Source organism: Triturus cristatus, chromosome 7 (genome assembly GCF_964204655.1).
Source record: "Triturus cristatus chromosome 7, aTriCri1.1, whole genome shotgun sequence".
Classification (NCBI taxonomy): Eukaryota; Metazoa; Chordata; class Amphibia; order Caudata; family Salamandridae; genus Triturus; species Triturus cristatus.
In genome coordinates this window covers 1,732,313,195-1,732,339,478 of record NC_140590.1, presented here as the reverse complement: position 1 = coordinate 1,732,339,478, position 26,284 = coordinate 1,732,313,195, and the positions used below count along the sequence as shown (strand labels likewise).

The window sequence follows — 26,284 nt, the reverse complement described above, 5'->3', positions numbered from 1 at the left end:
ATCTCACCGCGCCTAGACTCCCCCTCCATCAGTGCACCAGAGGTATCTGCAGTTTTTGTACAAACCACAAAGGCTATAGGTGAGTTATTTATAGCCAAGAATGCGGGCAAGGGGGCTAAGAGAGATTCAAAGAAGGGCCCACCTGGGTGGTTCTCAGATTCATGTCGAGCGGCCAAAAGGGAACTATTAAAAGCAGTAAAAGCTAAGAATAGAACCCTAGTATGTGCAGCCAGGGGTAACTACAAGAGGGCACTAATAAAAGCAAAGGCAAATTGGGAAGACCAGTTTTAGCGCGACCTCAAAGCCGCAAGCACAAGGAAGGATGCAAAGGGTTTTTGGGACCTTTTGAGATCCAGGGAGAAACCTGCGGACACAATGATTACTTGTAATGTACCAGAGAGTGCGTGGGTAGACCACTTCACTAAACTTTACTCAATGGCTCAGGAAGTGGGGGTTAGCTTGAGTGTACGACACCCTTACGACTCTGCCCACTTTAAGGATGAGTTCCTGTTTACACCCAAGGAAGTGGAGGGGGCAATAAATAATCTGGTCCCCAACAAAGCAGCAGGTCTGGACGGCATTCCCGGAGACCTGTTACGCGCCAATCCAGACCATTGGGGAAAACTCATCTCTGCCCTATTAAATTCTAATTTTGAAGGGGCAACTTTTCCGACTTCATGGAAGGGTGCTGAGGTCGTCCCTGTTTTTAAGAAAGGCTGTCGGAACGACCCAACTAATTACCGTCCAATAAGTCTTTTAGATACCTCACAAAAGGTGGCTGGAAAGGTAGTTCTAACCAGGATATTGCAGTGGGTGGAGGATAAGGGCATTCTCTCTGACTTTCAGGCAGGGTTTAGATCAGGCACGGGGACAATAGAGCAATCCTTTCGACTAATGATGCTCTACTGGAAGGTTGTTCTTTTGGCCAAGGGCAGTCTATACCTTGCCTTTATAGACTTGCGGACTGCCTTCGACCTAGTCCCCCGTAGCCAACTCTGGAGAGTGCTAGACGAACTGGGTATCCCACCCTATCTGTTAAACCTGTTAATAAATCTTCACGCGGACAACTTTGCACAGATCAGGTGGGGTAGCCAGGGGCAAAAAACAGCATGCATCCCTGTAAATAGAGGGGTACGCCAGGGATGTGTTCTTGCTCCTACCTTGTTCTCCTTATATGTTAATGGAGTGGTGGAGCACCTGCTCCAACACCCAGCAGATGCACCATCCCTGGCTGGCAGAAGAATACCTACCCTTCTATTTGCAGATGACACCCTCCTGATCTCAAAATCCCCGGCAGGTTTGCAGAGTCTATTAACTAACTTTAAGTCTTTCTGTGATGCGAGAGGGTTAGTTATTAACACTGCAAAGACCAAGTATTTGGTCCTTAATCCCCCTAAAAAACTGGCTAAACCACCGACCTTAGATTCTGTCGCTCTGGAGAGAGTCTCAGAGTTCGATTACCTGGGTGTTCGACTCTGTGACTCTATGAGCTGGAATTGCCACCTTCAAAAGATGTTGTTGACCCATAAGAGGGTGGTGGGTGCCTTGCTCAAGGAACACCGCGCTTCATCCATAAAACCCATCGCTGCTGTTCTGGACATTTACAGGGCAAGGGCTGTTAGCGCTGCTCTATATGGGGCCGAACTTTGGGGGGTTCAAAAGGTAGATCTTCTTTCCCGCTCGGAAAATAAATTCCTTAAAGATCTAATGGGGCTTCCCTATAGCACCCCTACCCTCCCCTTGTTTCTAGATACGGGAATTCGCCCACTGAGCGATCAAGCAAAGCTTCGCCCTCTCCTCCTATGGGCAAGAATATGGAGAACACCAGAACTATCCAGCTACGCAGACAGCCTAACCGATGTGCTGGGTTCATTAGCCTGGGCCAAGATTCCTTGGCTGAGGGAAGTCAAGCGTCTTCTCTTCAACCTTGGCCTCGGCGAAAACTGGACCAATAGAACTGCTCCTCCTAAGTTAGAGTTGAAAAAGATCTATTGGGCCTGGGTAGCTGGTACTAGAAATAGTGATGCCAAATTGTGTAGGACATCTATGGACTTTCTCCTGATTAAGGAAGTGTATTTCTGTGAACCCTACCTGGACATTATTTCAAACCGCAAAGATAGGGCTTTGTACTTCCAATTCAGAGTAGGTTTGCTCCCCGTTGGTGATCTGACATCTAGGTGGAAGGTTCCAACGCAGACAACTCCCTCCTGCCCCTTCTGTGAAAATAGGCTTGAGTCTGTACCCCACCTATTGTTCGAATGCCCGGCTTATGCAGCCCCCCGGAGTAGATGGCTCAAGCCTCTTTGCAGAGAACTTGGAACCAGGCTCCACACAGAGGCCATGCGAATATTAAAAAATGACCCACGACCCCTTTTTGCCTGTGGGTTAGCCAAGTTCCTAGGTTGGGCTTGGCGCATTAGATCAACTAGGCTTTCCTATCTTGTTTAATTTGTTTTTTATCCAAATATATTGGCTTTTACTTAAATTATTGACACCAGTAGCTGTTCTGAAATGTTTGGCTATCTTTTAATGCACTGATGTCTTTTAATATTTTAATGTGTACCTTGTGTATGTATGCTTTTAAGATATATTTATATCGAAATAAAGCCTTCTTGATGACAAAAATGACACCGTGCTGCTGAACAGGGGCTGGTGAATTTAAAGCCTTTCATATCGTGCAGGCTGTATTAAATGGACTTTAAATTGTCAATGCAGCTATTAAACCAGCAGGATAAAAATGTTAGAGGGAGTTTAGGTTAAAATTCCTTTATGGCATAATTTAGGCTCCCCGTTTTCCGATTTTACTTATTTTTACAGATAAATACAGACATAAAACATTCATTTTCTTGGCTGTATTTATTTTTAAATGTGGATAAAAACAGAAATTGCGTTGCTTTTTGAGTAATTCTAAATACTGTTTGCCATGACTGCCAGGTCAATAGATGTGCGGATTGATAGATAAGAGGGTTAAAAAAGAAAGGGACTTTAGTAAAGAGGCTTTAACGGCAGTAGATATGCACAAGGTTGATGCTGAAATTTGCATATTTTCATATAATGCACTGATTTATCTTCTGCGGGTATTCACAGCTCTGAAACCTGGCAGAAATTCAAGCATGAGCACATATTTATCGGGTAAATAAGTGTGGTAATATGCGAACGTCAGCTTACATTTTCCCAAAAAATCAAAATAAATATGGATAAATACAGATACAATTAGCAAAAAATAAATATGGATAAATACAGACGGAAAGGCCAAAAAATAAATACCATAAAACCGGAAGCCCTAGGAATAATACATTTTTAAAGGGTTTATAATTGTTGATGAAAGATCTCTACACAAGTCCAGCATTCCATTTCTACAGATTTTTCCTCTCGTTCATCATTTCATACCTCCTCAATTTTAACACTAATTTTTGAAAGATATGTTTTTTAATAGTCAATTTAAATGTATGAGAGTAGATATTTTAGAGGTGCAAGAAACATAAAAGCACAAATATTAAGAAACAATTAGCATACCAATATAGGCTTACAGAAAAGTACTGTGTACAAAGCAATTATTAAAAACCAAGCATTCACAGTCAAAAGCATTCTCGGTCATATCTAAAAACAAATATTCATTTGACTCCTGAAAGTCAAGCAAAATACTCAGTTTGGCTTCAATAATTCATAAAGTTGCACAATAATACACCGACCACACGAGTTAAAAAACAAAATACAAATGTTGAAGTTTTATGGCAGATTTTAGAAAATGGCCGACCCTTAAACGCATTTCTTGAATACATAAGGCACTGCAGATTATTCAGAGCTGCTCTACATTTTTTAATACGACTCTTCTGTATGATAAGAACCAGAAAACCCTTCATCAAATGTTTATAAAAGTTACAGAAAAATACAAAATGCAGCAAAGTTTGATCCTAGGTTTCGTCTCGAGGACAACAGCATACACTAGTAGCATCGAGGCAGGCCAAGAGGGCAACATCGTTTTCATCTGGCTGAGCCCAAGCAAAACCTGGTGAGTAGCGTTTTTCCCATGGGTGGCTTACTCATTCCAGATAGGGCTCGATCTGGGGATACATTTGGATCGCAAGTATTCCTTAATAGTGTGCATAGACACCCCCAGGTCCCTACCCCTTGCCTTATTCTTCTTGATCCATACTTCGTCTTCCTTTCTGATGGAGCTTGGGTCACAAACGAGATTGGTTCTGCCAAATCCAACACGCTCAACTGAATATACTTTATACAGGTACCATTGGACTAGAAGCACATGCCAAACAATCCTCGATTATGTCTCTATTTAGAGTGCCCTGGTTATTGCTCCAGGTGCAGCACCAGAGGAGAAAAGGCACCAAGGTATTACAGTCCTCCACATAGTCCAGGCCAAGTTCCTTATTCACTATAAATTTATGACTCCTAGGTTGTGTCCTGAGAAATCTAATAAGCACCACTTTTTTATCGAGTTGTAATTTGTTTGCGTTGCAGTAACCCCATACCCCTGCCCCACATGTAACAGGAATACATCTGTATTTATAAATTCTCTTTAAATTACCCTCCCCATGAATTGATCTCTAAAAAATGTAAAATGCCCAAATAAACCTGCTCACTAACAACTCTTCGGTTAGGGTAAGACAGGCAGATGAGTCACTTGATGTGCCTCGTAGCTTCTCTAGGTGACCCTAAACATTACACAATTAATCTTTAGGCTTTCTTTCACGTATGGGCACTTTGTTGCAAATCCAGTTCCGCGTGTTGTAAATTTCTCCACTTTTGACTTTGCGATTATCGAGGTAAGCATAATCCGAGGAATCCTCTACTGGGAACCTGTAACAAAAATACACCGTTAGGACTGTGGAAGAAGTTAACACTGGTACTGATGATATACAACTAAAGGCACAAGAGCAGCTTTAATCTTTAAAACATAGTAGGGAAACAAGCAAGATAATCTAGGTATGGGATGCAGGCTGGGGATCTCAGTCAAGGATAGGTGGGTATTTTGCAAAACGGACGTGACAATTTGATTTCCAAAGAGGTCTGTTCTCAGGCTGGTGCTTTTCTAAGCAGTGTTGCACATCAGTTGGCAAGTATGAAGTGTTTAAAGAGAGGGTAAAAAGCCCTGCCATGGTGGTTATCTATAAAAAAAACCTATGTAAATAAGTTCAATTGTGGTTCACTGTGTAAAGCTCTTATGTTGAGCTCCTTAAAAACTGTTATGGACCGGACCTTGTAGGTTATACCTTGGGCACTTCTGACGTAAACATTGTGACAAAGCCCTTGGAAGAGCAAACTTGCAAAAATAGTTGCTATTTCACTGTACATGCAATTAGCAAGCATGCATGCTAAAATGGCTAATGCCTATCCTGTGTCAATCTCCAATTCAGGTGTGGTGCAGGAGAGGAACAGGGCTCAGCTGGCAGGATTCACTTACTAGTATATCATACCACTCAGTGGAATTGAAGTTCATGGTGCCCCATAAAAGTGCAGTCTCGCCCCCTTCTTTCACCGAATGCCACATTGGTTTTGCAGAGGTTGGGGGAAAGTTCCCAAAGGGGGTCAGAGGGGTATAAATGGAGCAAAATCACACATCTTGGAACCCACCCATACCTGCCTGGAGTGTGGGGGGGGGGGGCAAGGATGGTGACAAGTGGGAAAATGCACCACTTAACCATCAACACAAGATAGGGACCCAGTAAGACTTGGCCAGAATTAAGGCGGAGGGATACCAAGTCCAGAAGACTGATTCCAGCCAGTAACATACACCTAAATCTAGCCATTGAAACTTTTAGTCCTCGAATTGAAAACAACCATGCGGATTTAGGATTACCTGGTCTCTTTTCGCATGATCATCTTCAATTCCAGGAACTTTTCTGATCCCTTGTTTCACTTGTAATGAGCATGTGGTAAATGGGAATGGAAGGCCAATGTGGGTTGCAGGTGTAGCAATAGGTAGGGGGATGGAGGGGCGAGTGGTGACTGCATATTGCTTGGGGGGTGTGTTACATCCACACTGAGGTGTGGGCTGGCGAGAAGAGGGCTCAGCCCTTTCTGGAGGTCCCTGGGGTTTTATCGGGTGCAGGCCTATACCCGATAAAACAAGGCAAAGGGTTTCCATGCCCTGTGGTCATATGTGCAGAAGCACAGGCTCACTTGGGATCAGCTGGAGACGGATGAACCAAGTGCTATCCCTACGGAGTATTATTCTGTCCGAGTTGTAATGGGGCCCGTAGGGCCCCACAGGGGTAGAATGGGATGTGCCTTTCTACTCCAGATAACCTCCATCTGCTGAGCTATTATAGTTTTAGAAAGGTCTTAAAACCTGCCTTTTATGGTCAAGCCTAGAGCAAGCGTGCATGTGCTGCTCTGCGAAGCATGCTGTAATCCTTCTGGGCTTTTGAAAACGCCCACCACGTTTTCATTGGTTGCTTAATCTGCCTATAAAAATTCCATGACTTTCGTTGGTGGATATTGTACATATGTCCCGCCTTGTGGGTGTTTAGTTAACACCCTGGCGACTGGCCTTGCTACGGGGATCCTTTGACTGGTGGCCATATGTGTAGTTACAGCGCACTCCTTTTTTAAAATTTACTTAGCCTTTGTTGCAATGCTATTACAATTTCTCTAATCTCACCATAGCAGTCCCATTTGAGCCACTGATCGGAGTCCCAGTTGGTGACTGTTAGACTTGGCTTCTTTTGGCATGTTTCCCCTGAGATTTTGCTTTCTGACCTCCCGGTTTTGACCGTTTTTGCTGGCGTAGCGTTTCTACACACTTTTCGCACTGCTGATCAGTGGTAAAGTGCAAGTGCTCCTGTGGTAAATTGTGTTATGGATTGGTGTTTCCATGATTGGGGATTTGATTTACTTGTTAGTCCCTAGTAATGTGCACTGAGTATGCCAAGGCCTGTGAATCAAACGCTACTCGTGGACCTGCAGCACTGTTTGTGCCACCCACTTGAATAGCCCTGAAAAGGTAACTCAGGCCCGCAATTGCGGAGTGTGCGCGCAGTTCGTTTTTTCTATTGCAAGGCTACCCGTTCCCCATAGGACAGGATGGGGAGTTTGTTTATAACATCTCAAACATAACTGGCCCGGGGAATTAGGTAGGAAAATAAAGATTGGTATGCCTGAAGTCAGAATCTAAAGATGCATCTTTTAGTGAAGGTGATTCTGTGTTTGAAAATACCACTTTTAGAAAGTAGGTATTTTCTTGATCAGTCATCCCGTGTGCCTCTGCTGGAATGTGGATTGGCTGTCTGGGTTTTGGATGACAGAAGGCTGGGGAGCAGGAGTGGCTCCAGATAGTCTAGGTGAGTCAGGAAAGGGCTGACTAGGCCTGGGCTGCAATTGGGGAAGGGGGAGGAGTTTTCCTTGCACCTCAAAGGGCCTGGTCTGCTTATGACCATGCAGTCTCGTCCTCCTGCCAGGAAGTCACACCAGAGAAGGCATAACTGTTTCTGGCTGGGCACAGACACACTCTGCCCAAGAGATCAAAGGATTTTGGGATATAAATATTGGGGCCCAGACCCCTGACTTTTAGAACTCTTTTGGATCAAGAAGACTGGCAAGAAGAAGAGTCGGAGAAGCTGTGAGGAGGAACTACCACTTTGCTGTGTGCTTTGCTGTGTTGGCCTGCAGTGGCTGGTTTTTTCTCGGGCAGTGAAAGGATTGGACTGAACTTTCTGCAATCTACTTTGTAGGTTTCTCCGAGGGCTTGAGGTAGAGCTTGCCCCCTGTTCAAGAAGTCTCAGGAACAGCAAAGACTTCAAGCTCTTCTGCCCTCAGCACTGGGATATGTGTTTTGTGCTGCAACAGGAGAAAAGCAACCTGTCTACGTCTACGACTCCACTGCAAACTTCGTGTCCTGAAGGCACTGCAGAGGGCACCGCCGCAACGTGACCCTGGTTTCACCGATGATGCCTGCTGACGCCACCACTGAGCCGCTGCTCGCACCGCGACCTGTGGGCACCGCACTCAGCACCGCCTCGCTTCACGACGTTGCCTTGGTATCCCCGACGACACCGCTCCACGCCAAAGTGTACGCCGCTGCTTGCAGCGTGGTTCGAGGGCGCCGCTCGTAAAGTTACACAAAGCACCGCCCCATCCTGCACTGCAGCCTTGACCTACCAACGCCATCGACTACAGTTCAGCAGCCGATGACGGCGCTTTAGCCATGACGACGACGCTGCTTGCACTGTGACCTGCCAGCACCGCGACGAGCACTGCCTGCACCTCACACCGTGACCCTGGTCTCACCGACTATGCCATATGACACCACCACCGAGCCACTGCTCGCACCGCGACCTAAGGACACCGCACACTTCACTTCGCACTGCAGCACCCGACGCCTGCCAGCGCTCCTGACTCCAACAGAGAGGAGATTGATCTGCAATGCGTGGGACTTCGAGGGCCCTGACGACTCCTGCACCGACCTCCGGAACCGACACCTGCGGACGCCGTGCTTTCGGAAGCTCAACGAGAGGTCGCCGATGCCCTGCATTTCTAAAAGGTACTGTTTGCCGGTCTTTCGGACACCGTAGCTGGCCCGCGACACCACGGTCAGCCAGAACTGTTTGGATTTGTTTGCTCGCTACGCCGTGATAGCCCCAGACAGAGCTATCAACATCAAGGAACTGTTTTTCAAGCATATTTTGATAACCGAAGATTTTTAAGTACTGTATTGTGGATTTTTATTGTTTTTGGTCTTGTCTTAAATATATAAAAATATTGGTTATTTTTCTAAACTAGTGTGATGTCCTTTTGTAGTGCGTACACTTGATTACTGTTGGTTATGTGCAAATGCTTTACACACTGCCTCTAAGATAAGCCTGACTGCTCATGCCAAGCTACCAAGGGGGTGAGCAGAGGTTATTTTAGGAGTGTAACTCCCTTATCCTGACTAGAGTGGTGGTTTTTGCCTGGCTTTGGCACATGCCCTAGCCTACCAAAAATCCAATTTGTAACAGTTACAAAGAAATAATATTAGGCAAACTCACTTCTCTGCACATGCACTTCCACCCACCCCCGTTGTTCTCTTGCACCGTGGTCTTCCCTGTGACCCCTGAGCTCCATGATGCTGTGTTTATGTGTTGCCCTCTCTCCCCCATGTGGTAAATAAATGTAAATGCCAGCATTTGTGAAGCGCACGGCTACCTCCGGAGAGGTGTGCAGGCTCTGGGGGTCGTCGGGAATATTAAGCAAGCTATTGCCCAGAGTCACATGGTGCTGGGTAACTTGCCGCCGGAGCCGGGGATCGAACCGCGAACCCTGTTGGCCGGAGTCAGGCACCCTGGCCGCTGCGCCACACCTCTGGTTCTCTGTCCCCTATCGCACATCTGCTTTCTCTACTCAAGAGATAAGAAATGCATGTACAGAAATGCCTAGTGCAGCACAAGTCCATTTTCAACCAATAGTAGCTTAAAACGGATGCCTTTCTCTGCGTTCAAAATAAGAACCAGTCAGGGTGGTGTCATGAAAGGAGGGGCATGGCTATTATCAATGCACGGAGTCTGTTTTGGGTGTTTCCCTGCAATGGACTGCAAGGGGCACTTGCAAATCGGAACTTTAGACTCAATCCTACTTACTCTGGACATTAAATCCTCCCTGATACTTCAGTACCCATGATACATATATTTTGGAAACCCACACACTTACAGATATGACGAAAAGAAACCATAGCAAAGAAACATGTATTTCACTCAGAGTCGCATACACTTCTATTGAGCATCACAACCATTAAGAAATGTAAAGTTATTTTTTTAGCCAATCACCAGCCAAGGAAAATCTGGGCTCTCAGTCAAATAGCTAACCGAGCTGAGTCATTCAATCCCACAAGCCATAGCTTATCTAAGCAATGCAAAATCGCAACACTCCTCCAACTAGAGGCAATGTCCATTTTTGCTTGTTTGGCTGTGTGCGTTCCAGTCTCTGGTTCCATCTGCTTTATTTAATGGACAAGTGCCGCCTGTTAAAATTGCAACAAAGGCATAGCTGCCAAGGTTTCAGATTGCGATGTGTGACATTTTCATAATTTTAATGTAATAATGAGTGACATTTCAAAGATAACGAGTGACACTTTCTCGCGAGCAAATCAAGCAATGAAGATGAAGGAAACATACAAATATTAGAAATTGCTACCCACTGAGCAACAAAAAGCTCTAATTGTATCTTCAAATTGCTTCAAAGCACCAGAAATGGATGGACACTGATGGGACACAGACTGCCTGACAGCAGTGCTCAGCAACAGAAGACAGGCCCGATAGGTGCTCAGAACATAATCTCAGCCCCCACCATGCAGATTATGCAACATTGGTATGGAGTACACCAGGTTGACTGGTGGTGGCAGCTGGTCGGAGCAATTGCCGCTGGAGGAAGTAGCAGGATGCTATTGAACTGTGTGAGGGAGAGCCCTGTGATTATTCTGCTGTGCCTCTCCCTGCACAGAGACACTGGATCTCACCAGCCAGTTAACTCATTTTCTGTAGTTTCAGTAAGTTGTTTCAGTTGGGGGGTGGGTGCTCTGGGTTCTGGATGGTATGGGCATAGCAGACCGGTTCAGTTTTTGCCCATGTGTGACATTTATAGGCTTTCAGGGTATTTATGAGTAACATTTCGCTGGTTTATGTTTGACACTTTGTAACGAATTAAAGAAAGCGATCAATAGGTTTTTTTCTTGCAATTTTCCTTTTTTTCATAACTTCTTCTTGTAACCAGCCCTTCTCATAGCCCATTGCCTGCAGTGCAAGGTAAGAACCCTTTTGACATGGTTGGGGTGTCAAACCTTGAGCCAATCGATCGAATTGCCATCCCTAAGAAATGGCCAAAGGTTGGAATGAGTGGAAGTGACCTCAGCTCTGCTAGTGTAATAATATGCATACGAGTTGCCCTGGTCAAAGGGCGGCGGTTAGTGGGAGGGCTGCTTTCCTGCACAAGGCCCCCCAGTCGCTTCTCATTTTGCATTGGTGCATAATGAATACATTTTGAAAAAAATACAGTAGACTTTAATCCACAATCATTGCTGTTGTAAATTTAGGAGCCAATTTAGAGTCATGCAGGGTGCACAATTAGGAGATGTGTGTGCACTTGTACTTGGTAATGTACTTGTGTTTCCATACACACATTCAGCTTGATGAAAGCAGGTGGAATTTGTGTGTTGAAAAAGATCTGGAATGGGGAATCATGTTTTGGAAAGGATCGGTAAATCTTGGATGTGTGTGTTTTTCACCACTCTGACCCCAAAACACAGGTGCACAGATACGAATACTGTCCAAACAATGATTTTGGACTCTGAATTCCCATTGCTCTGTAACATGCAACTTGTAATAGGATCTTGAATATTTTGTGTGTGTTGTTCACCCCAAACTGTGGCTTATCGAACAAAGGAAAGCCATTATTCTCAGTCTCTCCATAGCCCTACAAGGGAACGGTTTCTGCAACTCTTTGGGTCGGGATTAGATTCTCAATATGCTATTTGAGTTGGACAATTAAAATCTTGAGAGTAAGCAAAGCAAAAGAGTGTGGACTTGCCAGTTATTGAATCCAGTGCCATTGATCCATTTCCATTGCTGATCAGACTCCCTCCAGAGGCCAATCCAGTGATCGAGATCCCTTATGTAACGCACCATGAAGTCCTACAAACGACAAAAACAAAAGGGACCGAAATAGCACAGAATTCAGTCATTAAAAAGAATTACAGATGGACAAAGACCATTCCAAAATGAATTACAAATAACAGAGTACTGCGGTGAACAGATTCCGGTTAGCAAATATTGAGACTCAGAGTGCTGCGGTGTACCAAAAATGCTGCATTTTGATTGGCTCCTTGCCAGACAATAGCTACCCAAGAGATTAATAGCTGGTACCTGAGATAAGTCTCATTACAGTGAGATTCTACATTACCTCCATATCCAATAACAGCAGCCTTTGAAGATCAAAGAGCGGCAATAAAGAACTAGAATGTTTACCTAGCTCCACAAAGGTGCCTGCACTGGGGACATGCTACAGAAGGCAGCTTTAGAACATTCACCTTCCCAGCAGAAGGCTGAAAACGGACCTGAAAATGCTTCTTATATATGCAGAGCAGTGCCATCTTTCGAGTTGTGGGGGCCCAGGGAAAACATTCTGGGGCGCCTGTTAGGAAAAACTTTACATTTTATTACATAGTTTCTGCTAATTCAAGCATGCATGATGCCAAACAGAGATACATTATGTTAATCTTAACATGAAAAACAGGTGAAATACATCTTGCCTGCGACCTCAACATTCTTTAAGATGGCGGCATAGACAGACAAGTCAGAGGAAAAGACAGGGAGAGAGGATAAGATTGAAAAAAAGAACAGGGAGAGGGTAAACAGAGAGAAGATTCACTTTCCCAGGGGGCACCCTGGAAGGAGAGGGCCCTGTGCAATTGCCCACTTTGCCCATGCTTTAAAAACGTCTTGGATGCTGGGACACGTGGCTGAAATAAAGCGGTCCCAAGCATTCCTTTTCAGTTAATTGTAGTAGATAACTACATTAATCAGATTTCAAACATGTGTAGTCTATGACAGTTTTCACTGAATTTGAAAATGAGCGCCTCATCGTTCTGTGTGATTTATAATATTACTTGTTAAAAAATATATTCGAATTAACTCTAAAGCAGTCCCTTATATGGTATACAGATAAATATTTTATAGACAGCAAATATATATATATATATATATATATATATATATATATATATATATATATATATATATATATATTTTTTTTTTTTACCTTTCAATAGAAATTAATTTGAAACCAGTGCATAGTCATGCGATGAGATACAACTACAGACATGAGGAAATGGGTAAAGGTATAAAGAAAAATCAAAATAAATATCCAAACAGTAACTGCATTGAAAGGCCTAACTACTCATGAGAGCACAATAATATTAATTTTAAAAATGAGACCAGTCTGTAAATAGTTTCCTATCCCTCTATATATATATATATATATATATATATATATATATAAAAAAAACAACAACAAAAAATCTTCAGATATTTAAATGGAAGATTTAAAAAAAAAATCTCAGCCAAAATATTACTGAAATAGAAAGGTTTTTAAAGAAACAGAACAGAGAGGAGTCGTCTCCGGAGTAAGAGGTTAAGGAGTGTTGCCACGGAAGCTTAATCCATACCATATTTTCTTTTAGAGTGCATACAGAATTCTTTCACGTTCCAGTTTCAAGATTTGAAGTCTAAATCTATGAGGTTATGTATTCACCCATAGAAAATATGGTATGAATTTAGCTTGAGTGGCAACACTGCATTTCACAAGGAGAGTGAAGTTCCCCACTCAGCCTGATGTTTAGGGGGCCAGTCATTGAGGATTGCAGTAGTTAAAGAGTGAAGTGGCATCACTGATATATGGAACAGTTACCCATAGAAGGTTCCCCCCCGACTCATTGGAATTCATGGTGGAAGGAGTCGTGCTGGAATAATAGTGGCTAAATACAGGCCTCTAGGGACATCTACATAAGGGATGCTTTTATTTGATTAGGGTGTATCCCAATCAGTTGGAACCATGGTCGAAGGAGCCATATTGGAACACTAGCGGCATGACACAGATACCGAATAGGAATTTGGCTTCCCTGACTTACTTGTTAATTTTATAGTAAGTGGGAGAATTTATATGTATGTCCTGAAGAAGGTGGTAAAACCAGTGAATCCACAGAAACACGTCAACGAAAATTGAAAGACTGAACCTGCAAACAATCCCAAAATTACTGATAGTGATTTTATGACTAAGGGATCACGTGTAATGTGGAAACAGATCAGCAATATTGAATAGATGGGTCTTGCCCGTCTGTTTCTCGGACAGGTTCACAAATGAGGTTTTATTTAAAACCGCTTTCTCTTTTGCATTATTTTGTTTTGCAACATTTTGGAAAGATAATCATGTTTTTAAATGTATGATGCAACAGTTTTTAACTTTGTGAAATGATATAATTGATTTTTAATTTGAAACTAGTAAAAGAAAATACTGTATGAGTCTTCTATTCAGAACCGTTAAACATATTAAAAATACATCCTTTTCAGAAAACATCTTTCTCCTCCCAGCGTCCTTTCACACTGCAGTGGTACTGAACTTTGGGTTGATGTAACGTGCGCCCAACATCCTTGGGAAAAAGAGTCCATGTCGCACATATATGTGCGGTGTTGGACCTTTACGGTTATATCATATGCTGACAATACTCAACTAATTGTATTAATTGCAGAAAATAATAAATCCACAAGGGGTGTCAGACATCAGTAACCACATTGATGCAAAGTCATTGCTTGAAATATAATGGGAATAAAACTGAGGTGATCCTTTTAGGGAAGGCAATTTCCATTTGGAATAATACCTGGAGGCCAAGTACGTTTGGGCCTGCCCACCCTCAAGAAAGCAGCAAGGAATTTAGAGCTCTTAATGGAAGACAATCTTTCCATGAAGAATGGGGTTATCTTGGTTTGTAGATCCTCCTATGGCATCATGGGTCTACGGCACAGGATTTTTAACTGGATCCCCATCCAGTGTCGGAAAGCCATAGTTCAAGCACTCATTACTAGTGGACTAGATTGTGGGAATTCTCAGGAAAAATAGGTATGGCAGACTATCAGTCTTCATTCCTGCATCTCATTCAGAATGCAGCAGCAAGTATGGTTTGCAATCTACCGTCCCAAACATTTACGTACCCTATTCTGTGAGGTCTGCATTAGCTGCAGGCACATAGACATGCTGGGGCAGATTTACGAGCCCCTTGCACCACTTGTGTGCCGCCGTTGCGTCACTTCTGCGCCGCCGTTGCATCGCTTCTGCGCCCCCGTTGTGTCACTTCTGTGATGCAGCGGCGTCGTAAACCATGTGCCACGTTGTGCCCCATTTACAACGTGACGCGTCTAGGGAGATGTGTCACGTTGTAAAGTCCTGTGCCACATAAAACCTGCGTCAGGTTTTATGTGGGCGTTCCAGCGCAGGGAGGGGCGTTCCGGCGCAGTAAAGCCTCGGTAAAGTGCCTGAGTGAAATCTTCAAGATTGAAGCAGGCGTAAGGCATGACGCACCACGTTATGTATGGGCAGGCCACGGCCACTGCTGGAGTTGCGTCGCGCTTGTGACACAACTCCAGCTATGCGCCACCCTTCCGACGGGAGATGCGTCACGCATCTGTTTATCCTTGCACCACGATGCGCCGCATAGTAAATGCGGCGTATCTGTGTTGGCGCAACAGTAAACTTGCGTGACGCATCTTACCTGGCACATCACTGCTGATTTGCAGGGATGCTCCAGTCGTCATAAATCTGCCCCGCTATTTTTAAGTTACTCTGCAATGTACATGGAGCACCATCTGCGGTTGGCTTGCATCCTATGCAGAATAACGTCTCTTTTTATAATCCTGTTAGTGCCCTAAGATCAGCTGAGCAGGCTACTATCACTACAAGGCGTATCTACAGAGTAAGAATAGGTAGTCACTCTTTTTCACATCTTGCTGCAGTCCACTGGAACACTCTTATATTGAATTTGTGACGTATGTCAGATCATACACAACTTTAAAAAAATCTTAAAACTTTCTCTTTCCGTTTTAAGGGTCTCCTGGTCTTTTTCTGTTTCTCTAAGTCCTCAGTGTGGTGGACATATCCTCTCAAGGGGGATTGCGCGGTTTACATTTTTTAAAACATAGCATTAATAGTGACTCACTAAACGAAGAGAAACTTGGAAACTAAATCACACATTTAGTTGTTTTATGCACACATTTGGCTAAACATATTTCCAGAATAAAATGGTTATTGTAGGAGGCACTGGCAAAGCCAACAGGTCTGGCTATAATAAAACAGAAAGTAGTTCTTTATTGACTGATAAGACTGTGTATGTGGTTACATTACTGGTTCTAACAGTTATTAGCAAATCAGCTCATGGCTTGTCATCGCTATGTACCTTGATAGTACCATAAGTACTACTGTGGCAAAAGATATCACCAAGTTTAAAACACTTTAAACTTATAAAATACTTACCCAAATTACCTGCAGTAGCCCCACAGAATCATCTGCACACCATAATATATAATCCTGCCAAATGTCAAAATTGGACTGTTTTCACGCTACACAAAATACAAAAGTCTATGTAAAATATCTTGGACTTAACTCCTGTTTTTGGACCCCTTTTTAGGTCTCGTCTGGCTATCGCGTAAGTGAGCGCTCAGCGAGACTTATGTAGGGGCTTCAGAAAATGCTCCCAAAGGCTTCCCAGGCGGATCGGGTGGCGGTTACGCACACAACCACGCGCATTCCATTTGCCTCCAGCTACTTCCTGCGCGTGCGCCGCCTCACGCATTCAGAGAGATTTAGTAAGGGGCACAAGACCTTAGGAATGCGGTTTATGGCCAGTGCATGTGAGGCATTCAAGCGCGAAGCTGGCATCTGGCATCGGACTTGAAAGCAGCAGACTGCTTTTGCCAGCGCGCGCTCGGCCTCACTTCCTGCATCCCCTCTTAGAACAATTAACTTTCATTATAACTCACACCCCATATGCTCGTTCCCTCCCACCCTTCCTTTTTTGTCCGATTTTCTTGTTGTTTACAAACCACGCCACACACTGCTGCACGCCGCACACTGCTGCACGCCGCACACTGCTGCACGCCGCACACTGCTGCACGCCGCACGCCACACACTGCTGCATTACACACTGCACTGCTGCACGCCTCACACTGCTACACGAAACACTGCTGCACGCCTCACACTGCTGCACGCCACACACTGCTGCACGCCGCACACTGCTGCACGCCGCACACTGCTGCACGCCGCACACTGCTGCACGCCACACACTGCTGCACGCCACACACTGCTGCACGCCACACACTGCTGCACGCCACACAATGCTGCACGCCACACACTGCTGCACACTGCTGCATTACTCACTGCTGCATGCTGCACGACACTGCTGCACGCCGCACACTGTTGCACGCCGCACACTGCTGCACGCCACACACTGCTGCACGCCACACACTGCTGCACGCCACACACTGTTGCACGCCGCACACTGCTGCACGCCGCACACTGCTGCATGCCGCACACTGCTGCACGCTGCTGCACGCCACACAGTGCTGCATGCCTCACACTACTACACGGAACACTGCTGCACGCCACACACTGCTGCACGTCGCTGCACGCCACACAGTGCTGCATGCCTCACACTGCTACACGAAACACTGCTGCACGCCGCACACTGCTGCATGCCACACACTGCTGCACGCCACACACTGCTGCCCGCCGCACGCCGCACACTGCTGCACGCCGCCCACCGCACACTGCTGCACTCCACACACTGCTTTTATGCAAGTTTATGCTACTGACATTGTAAATGACAATGCCTTTTATTTGTTTTAAAACCAAAAAATAAAGAAAAGGCATTGTAATTTTACAATGCCAATAGCTCAAACTCTTATAAATGCGAGTCCTATTGCATTGCAAATGCTTGTTTTCTTTGCATCCCCTAGACCAAATGCCACAAAACGTTTAGTACTCCGACAAACAGGGGTACCAGGTCTGCAAAGTTTTGCAGCCATTCATCAAATGGGTGCAAAGTTAATAAGGGACAAAAATAAAATAAATCCCTGGTCACACTAACTATAACTGCAGAGTGGCTACCGCCACACTGTGAAAAAAGTGGGTTAATAGTAGTGGAAGATATGCATTTACCACTGGCAATAATACCACTAACACAATATGGGGCTCAGAATAGGTCTTAGAAACTTATTCCCATGCTCAGCCCTTGGTAGCTTGACTGTGAGCAGACAGGCTTAACTTCAAAGGCAGGTATCGATAGCATTTAAAAACACCAATTTAGTAAATAATTAAGACAATACAGAATAAAATTCCAACACCAATTTATAAAAATAGGAAATATTTTTATCTTTAATATGACACCAAATTGAAAACAATTCAATGTAGGGAACAGGAGCTATGAATTTTTAAAGATTTAGCGCTGTATAGCACATAGAAACCTACAGCATCTAGTGGAACATCTTGTCGCACTAGGCCGGGTCAAGGTCAAAGTTTCAGGCCAACCACAATAGAGCCCTGCGCGCAGTCCCTTGAAGCTCTCAGCCAGTCTAGATTCGGTGCGAATTTGCCGGCTAGCGTTGCGACGAGCTTCCAGTCAAACTTATGGAAATCATACCTCCGGAGCTTATCAGCTAGACAAACCAGGGATCTAGGCCGGATCGCAGTTGCAGATGGGCAGCTTGGCTGCCACGGTTGGTCCCAGTCACCTCTCCTACGTTTGGACTTAGAAACTTTTACAGAGCTTTTTCTTGCGGAGTCCCTTGAAGCTCTTCACCAGGCCTGATTTGGTGAGGGTTCGCCGGCATGGGTTTCAGCCAACTTCATGTCAAACCCTGAAAGTCGGACGTCCGGAGCTTTACAGCAAGACGACCCGGGACGGGAGGCTTTCTTGCGGTTGAGGGTCGCCGGCTTGGCTGGCCAGGTCGAGTCGGTGCATTTATAGAGCTTTTTTCCAAAGTTGCTCCAAACTTCTGGAACTTCTTCCTGAAGTTCCCCAGAGTGTCCAACACTTACTCAAAGGGTCTGTAAGTGCCAATATGGTCCTTGAAATTTTGGAACTTCAGTTCCCCCAATCCACTTAGACAAATCCATTACAAATTCACTGGTAGTACTCCAGGCTGAGTATTCTTGGTGGTGATGTTCCAGGTAAGCTGATAACCTGCAGCTTGCAGGGAAGTCACTATTTAGTCCTTTTGAAGGTAGTCCGTCCACAGGGCTGTAGTTCGGGATTGTGCAGCCGGCGCAGACTTCAGAGTCTTCTTCTCTCTTAAGTTTCATGCAGCAGATCTGAGAGGCTCTGCCCCTCTCAGATACTTATTCCAAGTTCTCTGGGTCAAGCAGGAGGGCACTCCTGTCCAGTGAGGTGCAGGGCAACACCCCAGGGTATGACCACATCCTGCAAAATGTGGCACTATTTCCTCCCAGAGAGCACCAATTATCTAAAATTGATCATGGCTGATTTTCCAGCAGGAAGAGAAGAGATAGCTGAACACACCTCCAGGATGGCTCAACTCTCTAGTCTCTCCCCCATGCACCTACTCATTCCTTCCTTAATCCTACCATCTGGCTAGGTTCAAAGAGAATAGGTGTAAATGAAACGGGTTTCTTCTGCCTGCCTCCTCCTTCCATCGAAGGATATTGTTTACAACCCCTCCTCCTGCACTGGCATTTTTATGTAGCAGAACCCTGCCCTCCCAGAAGAGCTTTCTAACTCCAGGGGCTATTTATCATCTTATCAAAGGAGCATGGCTAATCCACTTAACTCTGACCAAGCTGGAGAGACCACTGGAAGGCTGAATTTTGGCGTACAGACAAGAAAGTCTTATAACTTCTTGCCTGTACACTTGAGGAGAAATTCAACAATACCATATTGTTGGATTTATCAATACCATTCGAGGAAGTCTTTGAATGACATTTTCAGGATTTTCCTAGCAGGAAGGATTAGTTAATAACTTCTTGCCATGTTAACCTATGTGGCAGGGAATATGCAATTGGAAAAATGACATGAGACATTTTCCAACACCAGGGCTTATAAAAACATCTTTTATAAGTGCCCTGCCCATATCTATAGGACCCCCACCCCTAGAACACCCAGTGGAAACTTTAGGGGGTTCTGAATATGTAAACATATTGCAGATCCTCACTGGACAGTGCTCCTAGCACAAGTCGATTTTGTGAAGCCGTTTCTCACAATGTGGGGAGTAAAATGTGCAATTTCACTCAACCCAGGGCATATAAAACTGATTTTATAAGGGTCCTCCTTATAAAAACCTGCCCCCCAGGACACCTAGGGGAAACCCTGGGGGTACCCAATATGCCCAAACATTATAGTTAATCCATTTGTAAATGCCCTAAACACCAAAGTCGAGTTTAGACACAATTTGCATTTTAAAAGCAGTCCTGCAACCCAGCTGCTTTTAAACTGACATCAGGCTTCAGCAGTGTACACATGCAAGTGCAGAAAGGGATGCTGGCCTCTAAACTGCCATACCCTAATATATACTAGGGACTTAAAGTTAGTTTCAATCCCCATGCCCTATTATGTACTAGCAAAACCAAAGGGGATGAAGGACAGAGTGTTGAACATTGCAAGCACTCACTCCCAGTCAACTGATTTGGGTTTAATCCATCATCATTCTTTAGCTCACTCTGCCACCTCAGTTCAGACATGGCCATATGCAAATCAGTATGACCCTGTGCCTCATGGGAACAGTCCAGCCCGAAGTGTCATGCCATGTCTTCCCTGGACCGGAAACAAGCATCCTGGGACCGGTTTCTGGCTAATCAGCTGTCATCAGCCAGGCTATCTTGAATCCAGTGGCAAAGTGAGCAAGGGACCCACGTCTGGGCATACCCTGCCAACTCAGGGCGAACAAAGCAAAACCAAAGGGGATGATGGACGGAGTGTTGAACATTGCAAGCACTCACCCCCAGTCAACTGATCTGGGTTTAATCCATCATCATTCTTTAGCTCACTGCACCACCCCAGTTCGGACATCCCCATATGCAAATCAGTCTCACCCTGTGCTTCATGGGAACAGTTCAGCCCGAACTGCCAAGCCATGTCTTCCATGGACTGGATACAAGCATCATGGGACAAGGATGCTTGTTTCTGGTCCAGGGAGGACCTGGCCTGGCAGTTCAGGCTGGACTGTTCCTATAGGGAGCAGGGGCAAGACTGATTTGCATATGGTTGGGTCTAAACTGGAATGGTGTGGTTTGCAAAAAAACGATGGTTTTAACCCAGATCTGTGACTGGGGGTGAATGTTTGATTGGCTTAGCATTCCGTCCATCATCTGTTGTTTTTGCATTTGTCGCCCTAAGTGGGAAGGGTATGCCCAGACGTGGGTCTCGTGCTCACCACACCACCAGATTCAAGCTATCCTGGCTGAAGAGGGGTGAAAACCAGCAACTGGTCCTGGGATGCTTGTTTCTGGTCCAGGGAGGACCTGGCCTGGCAGTTCGGGCTGGACTGTTCCTATAGGGAGCAGGATCAAGACTGATTTGCATATGGCCGGGTCTAAACTAGAATGGTGTGGTGTGCAAAAAAAACAATGGATTTAACCCAGATCTGTTACAGGGGGTGAATGTTTGATTGGCTCAGCATTCCGTCCATCATCTGTTTTTGCATTTGTCGCCCTAAGTAAGAAGGGTATAACCCAGACGTCGGTCCCGTGCTCCCCATACAACCAGATTCAAGGTATCCTGGCTGAAGAGGGGTGAAACCCAGCAACTGGTCCTGGGATGCTTGTTTCTGGTCCAGGGAGGACCTGGCCTGGCAGTTCAGGCTGGACTGTTCCTATAGGGAGCAGGGTCAAGACTGATTTGCATATGGCTGGGTGTAAACTGGAATGGTGTTTTGTGCAAAAGAAATGATGGATTTTACCCAGATCTGTGACTGGGGGTGAATGTTTGATTGGCTCAGCATTCTGTCCAGTATCTGTTTTTGCATTTGTCAATCCGTAAATGGGAGAGAAAAGGCCCAGACATGGGTCCCATGCTCACCACACCACCAGATTCAAGCTTTCCTGGCTGAAGATGGGTGAAACCCCGAAACCGGTCCTAGGATGCTTGTTTCGGGTCCAGGGAGGACCTGGCCTGGCATTTTGGGCTGGACTGTTCCCATAGGGAGCAAGGTCAAGACTGATTTGCATATGGCTGGGTCTAAACTGGAATTGTGTGCAAAAAAACGATGGATTTAACCAAGATCTGTGACTGGGGGTGAATATTTGATTGGCTCAGCATTCCGTCCATCATCTGTTGTTTTTGCATTTGTCACCCTAAGTGGGAAGGGTATACCCAGACGTGGGTCCCGTGCTCACCACACCACCAGATTCAAGCTATCCTAGCTGAAGAGGGGTGAAACCCCAAAACCGGTCCTAGGATGCTTGTTTCGGGTCCAGGGAGGACCTGGCCTGGCAGTTCGGGCTGGACTGTTCCCATAGGGAGCAGGGTCAAGACTGATTTGCATATGGCTGGGTCTAAACTGGAATGGTGTGGTGTGCAAAAAAATTATGGATTTAACCCAGATCTGTGACTGGGGGTGAATGTTTGATTGGCTCAGCATTCTGTCCATCATCTGTTGTTTTTGCTATGATGTACTAGGGCCATTATAGTGGAGGTCAAGTCAATCATAGGGTACCCTAAACCCATAGTGTTCCCTTGTGTATGTAGGTATTTTAACTGTATTCTAAGAGCCTCTTTCACTCTAGGGGCCCAAATAGGCAGAGCCCAGGGTTAGTCAGAGTCAGTTTTTACCAGTACCAATCAGCAAAAACATTAGGGGGTGCCCAGGGTACAGGATGACTTGCAATACACTATTATTGCTAGGTCGAGTAAAGGGTTCAATAACTTAAACCTGAGCTCCACCCCTGGTAGCACTAGCAATGGCACAGAGCAAACAGGCTTAACTTAAGAAAATGTGTATAGCATTTAGAATTACAAAAACAGCTTAAAAGTAAAAACACAACACAATGAATATTCCATTCCAATTTATAAATACAGAGAATATTTTAATGATCAAAAAGTGACTTAAATGACAAAAATCCAATAAGGTAATGTAAAGATATGACAATTGAAAGGTTTTGTGGTTGCCTTAGACTAGGAGAAAGGTAAGTTTTAAGGCTTACCGCTATGGAGCGCCGGTCAGATACATGGATCCCCGATTAAAGAGTTACCTTCACCCTTAGAAAAGTTTAAAGGCGGCAGAGTCCTCAGGAGGGCAAGGCTAGAGACTGGATCCGAAGACGGACTCATTGATGACAGGCTGATGAAGGATGAGGTCTCGGTGAATCAGTTGAAGAAGGTAGGAAGAGCTCAGAGTGGGAAAAGGCCAAAGTTTGCATCCCGGAAGACTTGGATCGATTGGATGCTGCTCTGCGCTGGGCCCAGTGAACATTTTTATATCGAACTTAGACTGTTTTCTGTAAGTCAAATTTCCCTTAGCCAGGCAAGGCTGCAGGCTGTGGCTGAAAAGGTTTTGATGTCATCAGATGCTGGTCAGCCTTGGGCCACTGAAACGGAGTTGCTGCTGCAGAAAAGACCGAAGGGGCAGCTGCGACAAAGTCAGAACCACAGGTGATGAACCCTCGGTGGATTGACTGGCAAGTGAGCAATAGTTCTCCAGGCAAAAGTTCTGGAATTTGTTTTAAGTCCCAACTATTAGGATTAGGCAGGAGGGGCACACAAACACTAATCAAGGTTTTCAGGATCACACAAACACATCTGGGGATCAGGCCTCACTTCACAGAAGCCGCCAGGATTGTCCAGGGCAGGTCCAATTGGAACTGGTCAGTAGGGATCTTCCAGGAAAATAGGCTTCTTGCCTAGAGGTCATCCAAATGATCATTGGAGTTCACTCCTTTGTTCTGTGTACAAGTGGGAGCAGGTCCTGCCCTTTGGGTTCTCCTCATGGGTCTCAACGGCAGGTGCAGCCCTTATGTCTTTCAAGGGTCCTGTAGTGTTCTGAAAAAGGAAGGTAACCCAGCGGTGCTACATGCATGCCTGGCACTAGCTTGTGGGTGGGAGGTGACTCCTGGCCTTTCCCTGACCATCAGAGAAAAGGTTCCATGGGTAACCCTACCCACTTTCCCAACAGTTCCTATTTGCCTAGCAGCAAACATTCCCACACTGCGCTGCTCCTGCTAAATCCAACATGGCAGAACATTTCTTCCCCTTGGAAGAGCTTCCTGACCTACTCAGATGTGTGCCTAGGGAAATGGGCAAACCCTGCTCCCATATCTTTCTAAACCAGTTCTTGAGTAGCTCCCCCTCCCACTGGTATTGGAGACTGGCTGAACAAAGAGACAAAAGGGAGGGGCAAGCCTCGTGCCAGGTACAGTAGGCTTCTTTGAAGTGTAACCAGTTCTGGGAGCACAGACCCACAAGTCATCCTGACAAGGGATGTTGTGCCTCCCCCACCCAAGGCCCCTTTGTTCTCTTTCCTGGGAACCGTTCAGATCTCCTTGCAGGCGATCGATCAGGCTGCCAGGTGACAGTTGAATACTTAATCAGAAAGACCTCCAGAAGCCTAAAGTCACATTTTCTTTAATAGTTAGACAAAATTTGACTACAATTAGGTGGGATTTTGTTAAATTTGTACAATACGCCGTTGAATTAATTATTTAGCTATTGATAATAAGGAACAGCCTTTACTGAATGTAATACAGTAAACTAGTGCTTTCCTATGGAAAATACAGCCTTGCCACAGTGAAAAACAACTTTAGAGATTTTTCAGTGCCAGGGCATATCAAACATTGAATATAAATGCCCTACTTTTATATACCATGCACTCTACCCTATGGGCATTTAAGGTCTACCTTGGCAGTGACATACGTATTCAAAGGAAGGTTTTACCCCTGCCAAGAGTTATTGTGACAGTTGCAGACCGGAGCTCATATTTTACCTTGTCACTTTTAATGGTGGCACAAGAAGCGCTGCAATCCAAGTGACCTTAAAATTACAGGCCCCAGGTACTAGGGAGTTATAAGTAATTCAAATTTTGCCAATTAGGATTTTACCAACTTGACATATTTTTAAGTGTCAGAGCACCTGCACTGGGGCCTGCTACACATGGTGCCAATGCACAGACTTGAATGCCAGCACGGCGGTCAAAGAGGGCACAGAGGAACAGCTTTTTCTAACTAGAAGCAAAGGGCATCTCTTGCATCTTCCACTGTAGGTGTACATTGTATTAGTTTAAAATCAGTCTTGTATAACATTTTACTACCCCTACATATGATTCCCAAAAGAGGAACCAATTGGGTGAGGAACAGAAAGATACAATATTTTCATCAGCATAAACACAATGCCAGCTTTCTAACTGTCCTTGGACTTCAGCGGTCTGCAACATGAGATACATTTGGCTCAAACTGTACTTCGACAGGTGCACATTAACCCATACTTTAGGAATTGTGTAAAATAAACATTCACAAGGGAAAGAGAAAGCAAACGATGCATCATTCGAAGCGGCTGCTACAGCGTTTCTCAAGCAAAGGGAAAGACGACCTGGCAGTGAAATATGACCCATCTTGCAATGCAGCCTTTGTGAGCTACAGCCAATTAAACAGGTCAATGCACAGTAAATAATTCACTCGCCAATACCGCTATGTGTGCACAAACATTTATTCATGCTAAAATCCCCATCAATAGCTCACATGAATAGGAGAATGACAAACTGGCACAGCTCTTACCAGCTCCTTTTGAGAATCAATCAGAGCCAGGGAGGCGTTCAGGGCCGCGCAGGAGTCTTCGGCCTCAGTCCAGTTTCCTTGTTTTACAGAAAAATAGTACCACTTGTTGTGGTACCAGATCCAGTCTTCGTCACAAGGTGGCAGCACTTCACCGCCCTTTAAATCTCCAGCAGCGCTTCCTTGTATACCCTGTCCACACCGATGGAGGAGCGGGCCTCTCTTTAGAACTGTTAAAGCAGGAAGAGACAGAACAGTCAGGATATTTCACGGCAATAATTACACATAAGAACTACACATTGTTAGACCCATCAGCCTTATGGTGGTCTTCCCCCAAACCTTTAGCCTTCCTCCTCCATTTTTGCTGATTTCGTTTTTGCTGGACTTAGGACTTTGCACACTTTACCACTGCTAACCAGTGCTAAAGGGCATGTTCTCCCTCATTAAAACATGGTAACATTGGCTTATCCCCAGTTGGCCTATTTAATTTAGTTGAACCTCTTTAGTAAAGTGGTGCTACATGTACCCAGGACCTGCAAATTAAATGCTCCTTGTGGGCCTGCAGCACTGACTGTGCCACCCACTTGAGTACCCATTAAACACGTTTTAATTCAAGCCTGACATTGCAGCCTTGGTGTGCTGTTTTAAAATGTCGTTTCAATCCTGGCAAAACAAACCTTTGGCCAGGCCCAAAACCTTCCTTTTTATTAAATACAAGTCACCCTCAAGGGCAGGCCCGGGACAGCACAGAGGGCAGGGCACAGTGTATTTAAAAGTAGGACATTTAATTTTAAGTTTTGCATGTCCAGGTAGTGAAAAACACTTACACTTGTTTTTAACTACTGCAAGGCCTACCTCTCCCATTGTATAACATTGGAGTAACTGTGTTACATTCAATAAGCTGTAATTTCCAAATGGGAGCAGGTGACCAGATCATGTTTGTTGTCTTTGGAATCATAATGAAAATCCTCTCTTATGATAATGTCTGATTTTTAAATTAATATTTTTAAAATGCCAGTTTTTGAAAGTTATACCAAAA

The 26,284-nt window shown here is 45.0% G+C and overlaps 1 protein-coding gene across 1 annotated transcript in view; it reads right to left on the bottom strand.

Annotated features, from left to right (window-relative positions):
• Positions 1 to 3,281: 3,281 nt before the first annotated feature.
• The window catches only part of LOC146812933 (C-type lectin domain family 2 member B-like), a 230,315-nt gene continuing 207,312 nt past the window's right edge, over positions 3,282 to 26,284 (bottom strand). Inside the window, exons 4-6 of the mRNA XM_085619978.1 lie at positions 25,249 to 25,475; positions 11,518 to 11,621; positions 3,282 to 4,818 (exon numbers count right to left, since the gene is read on the bottom strand). Coding sequence (XP_085476104.1) covers positions 4,689 to 4,818; positions 11,518 to 11,621; positions 25,249 to 25,475 — 461 coding nt within the window. The 3' untranslated portion in view covers positions 3,282 to 4,688. The remainder of the gene's footprint in view (positions 4,819 to 11,517; positions 11,622 to 25,248; positions 25,476 to 26,284) is intronic.